This window comes from Eucyclogobius newberryi, unplaced genomic scaffold, assembly GCF_026437365.1.
Source record: "Eucyclogobius newberryi isolate DKJ021-1_F unplaced genomic scaffold, fEucNew1.0.hap1 SCAF_21, whole genome shotgun sequence".
Classification (NCBI taxonomy): Eukaryota; Metazoa; Chordata; class Actinopteri; order Gobiiformes; family Gobiidae; genus Eucyclogobius; species Eucyclogobius newberryi.
In genome coordinates, this window is record NW_027315846.1 from 27,788,460 (window position 1) to 27,797,471 (window position 9,012).

Below are 9,012 nucleotides of genomic sequence, written 5' to 3' on the forward strand. Positions count from 1 at the left end.
CATGAACCCTCGAGCATCCGATGGAGAGTCTAGAGCTGGTCCAGTGTTCCACGACCGGGACCAAAACCGCTCTGCTCCTCCTGAATTCGAGATTCTATCGGTCGGATTCTCCTCTCCAGGACCTGGAATAGACCTTACCGGGGAGGCTGAGGAGTGTGATCCCTCTGTAGTTGGAACACACCCTCCGATCCCCCTTCTTGAACAGAGGGACCACCACCCCGGTCGGCCAGTCCAGAGGCACTGTCCCCGACCGCCACGCGATGCTGCAGAGACGTGTCAACCAAGACAGTCCTACAACATCCAGAGACTTTAGGTCCTCAGGGCGGATCTCATCCACCCCCGGAGCCATTAAGGAGTTTGCCAACAACCTCAGTGACTTCAGCTTGGGTGGGGCTCATGTTGGGGGGGCTCATGTCTCAAATAAAGAAAGCATTGTCGTGGTTGTGATTTAAACCTGATTATGTTCCGTTATAGAGCCGGTTTTGAAATGGTGGCGCTCGGAAAGTCGTCAGTGTCATTAGTCTGTACTTGGTATTGAGTAATAAAGTGCTTGTTTGTGTCCAGGTGGTCCACAGGGACCTGAAGCCCAGTAACATCCTGTATGTGGACGAGTCCGGGAACCCTGAGTCCATCCGCATCTGTGACTTTGGCTTTGCTAAGCAGCTGCGAGCCAACAACGGGCTACTCATGACGCCCTGCTACACTGCCAACTTTGTGGCTCCTGAGGTCAGCTGCTTCTACGCACTCGTATCCAGTGTAATACTTACTCATATCCAGTGTAATACTCACATCCAGTGTAATACTCACATCCAGTGTAATACTTACTCATATCCAGTGTAAAACTCACTCACATCCAGGGTAAAACTCACTCATATCCAGTGTAATACTCACTTGGGAGTCTTCGTGACATAACTGGTTTTATGTCATTCAGTGCTTCAGCACCGCCCTCTGGCGGTCATTCGGGATTCATAGAACCGTAGTTACATATGTAACTTTCGTTTTAATGTGGTCCTGGGCTCCCAAACTGGACAGGCATTTCTGTTTTTAAGACAAAACACTCTAACCACAATATATTTAGACATAATGCTTTTACTCTTCCACAACCGGCTTGAAACATCTTATTTAAATGACTCAACAGACTGCGTTTAACCTGTTACCACCCACCTGTCCGCCGGCGAACATTTTCTATATCTCAAATATTCTCTTACATCATCACTTTTATTTCCGTGGTCAATACCAGCAAGCCATACATCATTTTAAAGCTTATTTTCTCAACAAAACGAATATGTCATTGATTTACATTGAATAATATGCCCCAAGAAGCAATTGCCAATAGTTTGTGAGAAAGTCTCAACTTTTACAAACGCATGTCCTACCTGTTTGCTGTTTATGACGGACGAAACGGCTTTAATTCTGTACATCCTTGTGCTCAGTCTGTCCGTAAGGAATCATTGAAAAACAATATCCACTTGTATTTTTCCTGAAGTTATCCGATTTCGAGATATTGTCAAGTAAACAAACTTTTCTTCGTTTCTCACCGGACGAGAATGCGCTTGTCCGCCGCATTTCTCCGTCCATAACAAATGACCTGTTTGACTTATACGATAGTGTTTGACATCGATCTCTTCCTTAGACTGTTTCCTACAGAATGAGACCATCCACGAATTTTTCTGTCACCGGGTTTGTTTGCTACAGCCTCCGGAGGAAAAAAATTCGGCGCTTCCGAAGCGCGCGTCCATCTTTGTTTTTAGCCCTTAGCTTCTGCTAGCAGGCACGCAGGAGACTTTGAGTGACATATTATTCTAGCCAGTCAGGAGACCTTTTTCCTGATAGGCGGGGCAAAGGGTTTATTTACACAGAATTCTCCCTGTTCACGTGCGTAAGGCTCCGGGAAGGCTGTAAAGAGCCAGATTTCTCGGCAGGATTTTGCGCATAACGTTTTCTGATTTTATTAGCCTTTTGGACGTGCATTTTGTGAGATGTATGTATTATTATACCAATACAAAAATAAAATAAAAATATTATAATTCTTTTTTTTTTTTTTTACCTCTATATGGGAAATTCATGGGTAAACTCATATTTACACATTTTCACATATTTTTTTTTTAGCGGTTATAATTGCTATTAGTGGCCTACAAAACATCAAAATGTATGTTTTATGATCATAGAGGAGCTAAAATTGTAATAAAACAGTTTGGCACAGTTGGCACATATTTGGATCACTTGTTCCGAATATACTTTTTGATACAAAAAGGTCAACAGCACCAAAATGCCTGTTCCTAGAGATCTGAAACTTTACACAGTTGTTGTCAACAAGATAAACATCATGTACAGTGAACAGCATATGCACACAATGAAGTATGTCATGCTCAGGACCATTACAAATTGACAATATTCAGGCGAGACTAAAAAAGGATGTTTTGTTTATGTTTGGGCCTCTGTAGTGTAAGTTCTGAAGCCCTGACAGTGTTCATGTGCACATCTGCAGAAACTAGAAGGCCTAAGCTTTCTAATTATGCATCACACTTGCATGTGGAACATAAGATCCTCTTTTAATAAGCAATGCCATTTGGGTATGTCCAACCATTGTGCACAGGGCGAAAATAGGTGGGTGGTAACAGGTTAACTTAAGAGATATATTAATGGTCCCATATTATGCAAAATCGACTTTTCAGAGCTTTTAACTTGCAGTGCTATTGGTCCCTCATATATGTGCCCAAAGGGTTTTTTAATTGATTCCTGCAGTCATTCGTCCATGTTTGAGTGATAATTATTGTTGAAGGATACCATTTCTCTCGTTTTCCCGCCCCTTTGTCGTGATAGGCCGCTTAACATTTTTAATGTATAAACTTGTTTTAAATAGATTGTGATTTCAAATGAACAAAATGTTAAATAAATGATCCATGTCTTCGCTCAGGCGTTGTATGTCTCATGAATTGGGCCACCTTAATAAATGGCTTGGGGTAAATATGTAAAGCATAACATAGTTTAAAAGAGCAAAAAACTGCTTCTGATGCATCTTGGGTTCAACACACGTGGAGGGGTGGACGGCTGATGGGAAAAGCATTATTTTTGATTGGCAGGTGCTGAAGAGGCAGGGCTATGACGAGGGCTGTGACATCTGGAGCCTTGGAGTGCTGCTCTACACCATGCTGGCCGGGTGAGTCACCGCTGAACATTTCAGTTATTTACCCAAAGGGGAAACAACTGTGCAAATGTTTTTATACATGTTGCATAATATTTCTCTGGCATTTTGTCCGTCAGTGACAATATCTGAATACACTTTTGTCTTTGCTTGCAGCTTTCTAGTGGACAGACTGGACTAAAATAGGCCTGATTAGTATCCATAATGAGACTACGCCTCATTATGGATACTAACTAAACTAAAATGTAATTTAGCTATTTATATGATTGTAGCTTCTGTTTTATTTAGGATATGGTTTCTTCAGCGAATGGTTTGCTTTAGTAGTACAGAGGACTGGAGCAGGACTTTGTGGACTGGAATCGGCAAAACCACCTCTTCATCAACGCGGGGAAGACCAATGAGATGGTGGTGGACTTCCACAGAGGCCACGCCCCCCTCACCAGTGAACATCCAGGGAAGGGACATTGAGAGAGTGACTCATACAAGTACCTGGTGTTCATCTGAACCACAAACTGGACTGGACTCATAACACAGACTGTACAGGAAGAGCCAGAGTGGGCTCTACCTCCTGAGGAGACTCAGGTCTTTTGGAGTGACAGGGTCACTCCTGACAGGGCCACTCCTGAAGACCTTCTCTAACTCTGTGGTGGCATCAGCAGCATCACAGAGAGGGAGAGGAAGAAGCTGGACAAAGCTCCGTCCTGGGCTGTGCTCTGGACTCGGTGCAGGAGGTGGGGGACAGAAGGGTCCTGGCTAAACTCACATCTATGCTGGACCATGAGTGTCGCCCCCTGCAGGACACTCTGTCCCCTGCAGGACACTCTGTCCACTCTGGAGAGCAGCTTCAGTGACTGGTCCACCCTCGCTGTGTGAAGGAGACGTTTCACAGTCTGTCCTTCTGCTGCTGTCAGACTCTACAACAGACACTGTCATACCCATGTGCAATACTGTCATACCATGTGCAATACTGTCATACCCATGTGCAATACTGACATACCCATGTGCAATACTGACATACTCATACTGACATACTCATGTGTGATACTGTCATACCCATGTGCGATACTGTCATACCCATGTGCGATACTGTCATACCCATGTGCGATACTGTCATACCCATGTGCGATACTGTCATACCCATGTGCAATACTGTCATACCCATGTGCAATACTGTCATACCCATGTGCAATACTGTCATACCCATGTGCAATACTGACTTAACCATGTGCAATACTGACTTAACCATGTGCAATACTGTAATACCCATGTGCAATACTGTCATACTCATGTGCAATACTGTCATACCCATGTGCAATACCAGGGTTCAGAATAAGCGGTATCGCATTGCAAAATGCGATGCAATTTCTCTCAAATGCAATGCATTCGTCAGAAAAGTGTGTTTGTGTCGCAGCTTTTGCGATACAAAAATGTGTTTAATTGTTTAACCAAAGCGCCTAAAAGTACTGATCACTCGTCAATCGATCGTCAATAACGGCATGACATGTAGGGACGCTGTGTTGACATGACGAGTCCCGCTGCTGTCACAGATTGAGTCTGAAAGTGGGAGGAGCCACGTGCGCTAAAGTTTGCGTCACAGATTCAGACTTCCGAGATCAATAGCTCCTAAACGCAAAAGTCTTTGCAGATCATACACATGCCAAATTACTCATATTTACACTGCCAAGTGACGACAACCTCGTTTTAACAATCAGATGCGTATTTTGGGCGCAGTGAATAACACTGATCCGAATGTGCAGCCGAGACGAGTGCTTAGGGACCGTCAACAAATGTGCAGCCGGAGCGGTGACGAGAGTACTTAGGGACCGTCATCAAGTAGAAAAACGAAAAATGGAATGGAACGTCAAATAGAGCGTTACAATTTGAATAACACATAAAATACACCATGATGGACGCCACAGCAACCTTTATTTTTCCGATTGTAATGACAATTAATATGTAAATGAGACTCCTGCAAATAGTCATCTGACTGATGATGATATGGAAGAAAGTTGTAAATAAGGCCATCTGACTTTGTGTTGATTAATTTGTTCAACAATTAATTTTATTTGCAAGTTTTATTTAAAGAAAAAATGTTTAAAATGTGTTTGAAAGTTAATTTGAATGTTTACAAATACATTTAAATAAATGATCGTGTTATATCAATGGAAAATATTGATCACTGTCACTATTGTCACTTTCGTGTTTTGCTATGCAATTATGAAATTGCTATACAAATTTCGAAATTAACGGATTGTTTAGCAGCACCGCTATACAAGTGAAAATCCTTAATCTGAGCCCTGAATACTGACACTCATGTGCAATACTGTCATATTCATGTGCAATACTGTCATATCCATGTGCAATACTGACAATCATGTGCAATACTGACAATCATGTGCAATACTGTCATAATCACGTGCAATACTGTCATACACGTGCAATACTGTCATACACATGTGCAATAGTCATACCCATGTGCATTACTGTCATATTCATGTGCAATACTGACATACTCATGTGCAATACTGACATACCTATGTGCAATACTGAGACATAATGTCAATCATTTTCTGTCAATATAACAGCTGTAAACAAGAGTGTTATTTTTATTAAGAGGTTTGTTATTAGACTTTTACAAGAGTTATATATTTTTTTATTACTATACTTCTGTACCTAATCTGTGTTGCAACGCTGGAATTCCTCCATTGTGGGACAAATAAAGGTTATCTTATCTTATGTCTTATGCTGCCTTTTCTGTAGATTTACTGTATATTCCATGCTATTTGTTTTTGGGGCGTATCTGCTGTATGTTCATTGCATCATGTATAATTATATAGAATTTGACTTTTCTGTTAGATTGCTTCCATTATGCGTTTAGTTGCTAACTCTTTCTTGTCTTGCAGTTTCACTCCATTTGCCAACGGCCCTGAGGACACGCCCCATGACATTCTGAATAGAATAGGCAATGGCCACTTCATCCTGAGCGGAGGCAACTGGGACACAGTGTCTGACGCGGCCAAGGTACTTCCACGAGCACGTTATACTGCACGTCATACTGCGCGATACTGCGCGTCATACTGCACGTCATACTGCACGTCATACTGCACGTCATACTGCACGTCATACTGCACGTTATACTGCACGTTTGTGACGGAGCCAGTCCGTCTTTAACTGGTGTCAGCGCTTATTTGCTGAGCAGCCGCGCGGCCCTTCATGCCCGCGCGCACTTTGCAACACACACTCATACATTCCCCGCTCCCCGCGTTTCCCTCTGTTTCATTCATTCGCATCAGACGCTACACACGCATCTTTTCCCCGCACTCCTCCGTCACTAATCCGCCAAGGGTGCACACTTGCGCGAGTTAGGTTCATTCTAAGCATACACACGTCAATTGTTACCAGTTTTGTCACGAAGCCGCGCTCCGCCGATGCGTCGCGTTGGGTCGAAACCGAGCCAGGACTTCCTGGAAGTTTAAATGGACGCTGTTCGCGCCGTGGTGCTGACCATGTGACACCGGGTATTTTATGTGTTTATATTGCTTTATTTTGAACATGTGTATATAATTAATGATGTATTGCGTTGTAGGAAGAGGCCACAACAGTTTATTGTCAATTTATTTGGGATTTGAATGATCTAGTTATTTTGCTCAGTGGGAGGGGCAAGTGGGGAATAAAGGCGAGGCGCTCTTGGCTGTGGGAGGAGTCTGTCTCCAACAACAGAGACGGTAACAGTGTGAGAGAGAGAGTCAAAGAGAGCGAGTTAAAGTTGAACTCAAAGTTGGAACTCTGTAAATATATGTATTTTGGATTGTTGGACCTTTTGTGCTCACTGTATATATTTTTACACTGTTTCACTATTTTTGCACTTTGGTTTTGGCACAATAAATCCACCTGAGCACTTGAAATCTGACTTCGCCATTGTTTTGAGAGAGAGCCCCGCTACAACGTTATACTGCACGTTATACTGCACGTTATCCTGCACGTTATACTGCACATTATACTGCACGTTATCCTGCACGTTATACTGCACATTATACTGCACGTTATCCTGCACGTTATCCTGCACATTATACTGCACGTTATCCTGCACGTTATACTGCACGTTATCCTGCACGTTATCCTGCACGTTATACTGCACGTTATCCTCCACGTTATACTGCACATTATACTGCACGTTATCCTGTATACTATACACGCACTGTGAGTGCAGGGTGCTGCTGACCCTGGTGTGCTGGACGGCTCTGACCAGGAGTTGTCTGATGGTCCACTCTTTCATTTAAAAGAGTCTTGTCTTCTTTAGTAGAATACTTTAGTAATTTCCTCTTCATCAGACATAGGTGGATGACAGTCTCACATGTAACATGGGTCCAGCACATCTTCTGTGGTGTTTTAAGTCCATAAATCATCATCAGTCACATTCTGAGCCTTTCTGCCTCAAATCACATTCATTACGACTGCGTTTGTTTATCTGCCCTATGTAATGCCCTCTCCAGCCATTAGACGGCGTGCTAACTTAATTCTTGACGAGGAAAACGCCTGACTAGTATAAAGTACTGTGAGCTTTTTTTTTTATTCCAAAAGATGAGATGCCAAAGCAAAGGAACCAGGCTGTTTGAAGAATGAATGCAGAATATTTGTCCTTTAAAGATTTCAAATATTGACCCTATAATACATTTGTCACCGTCTCCTTCATGAGCATAAACATGTGTATTCTTTGAATTAGTTCAGAGAAAAGTTATATAAATGTAGGTAAAAAAAATGAAAAGAAAATTAGATTTGTTATGGAGCCATTCAAAAGAAGTCTCTTCACTTTGCCGTTTGTCCCTTCACTTTGCTGTTTGTCCATTCGTACCGACTCGACTCGTCCTCCATGTGGTGCTACCTCCTCAGACCAGGTACTTTTAGACCACTCGTCCCGCTTGGGCCAAGTCGAGCCGAGCAGGGACTAAACGTGATGTCCAGTCTGATGCTGAGTGGGTAAAAGTGTAATGTCTCTGCAGCAGGAGACAGAAGACTGTGTCCTCCTTAAACAAGCTGCACCAGTTTAGAGGCTTAACCAATTATAAATGTGAGACATAAACGCAGACCACAGACATGAAGAGAGTCCTGTAACATCTGTGTGGCCCCCGGGAGCAAAGACCAAACTATCCTGCCGAAGAAAGACTTTACTATGATAATAAACAAAGTGGTGCTAAAGCTTAGCTGTAGCATCACTTTGCACCAGCATTAGCCGTTTCCTCCTGTCCAGAGTCAAACCGCTCACTTCAAGACGACTCAACAAGTGGAGCGCTGCACTTTTGCTTCAGCTGCACGTCCAAACTGTATGTGTCATTTTGAAAGGCGGGGCAGATAAAAGCTTCTGATGCACAGAAAGTTGAGGCTAAACGACACAGGAAGTGACTGTAGCTATAATCTGCAGCAGCTTCACTGATTCTTCCTGCGTGGATTATAAACAGACTCACACCAGGATCTACACTAGCTTTATGTTTGATTTTGATAAAGAACGCTGCAAACTGGATTAAAGGTGATGTTTTGTGGACTTGGTGCCATTGAACTGTGGATGAGGACATGGATGACAACGCTGTAGTTTAACTTCACCAGGTGAGGAAAGTTTATTTGTCCTGTTCCCCATTATTGGCAGTTTTGCTGATGTTTTATAGTTACGATATCGTAGTGTGCAGCAGTTCTGGAAACACAGTCAGGGCCGAGCGGTGCCACGAGCACAGGGCCGAGCGGGGCCACGAGCACAGGGCCGAGCGGCGCCACGAGCACAGGGCCGAGCGGCGCCACGAGCACAGGGCCGAGCGGGGCCACGAGCACAGGGCCGAGTTGAGTCGGGACGAATGGGGAAAGGACACAACAAAATG

At 43.4% G+C, this 9,012-nt stretch overlaps 1 protein-coding gene across 2 annotated transcripts in view; it reads left to right on the top strand.

Moving 5' to 3' along the window:
* The window catches only part of rps6ka1 (ribosomal protein S6 kinase a, polypeptide 1), a 97,386-nt gene that overhangs the window by 79,138 nt on the left and 9,236 nt on the right, over positions 1–9,012 (top strand). For both annotated transcript variants that reach the window (XM_072457289.1, XM_072457290.1), the window contains 3 exons: positions 565–726; positions 3,084–3,160; positions 6,049–6,166. In XM_072457289.1, coding sequence (XP_072313390.1) covers positions 565–726; positions 3,084–3,160; positions 6,049–6,166 — 357 coding nt within the window. The remainder of the gene's footprint in view (positions 1–564; positions 727–3,083; positions 3,161–6,048; positions 6,167–9,012) is intronic.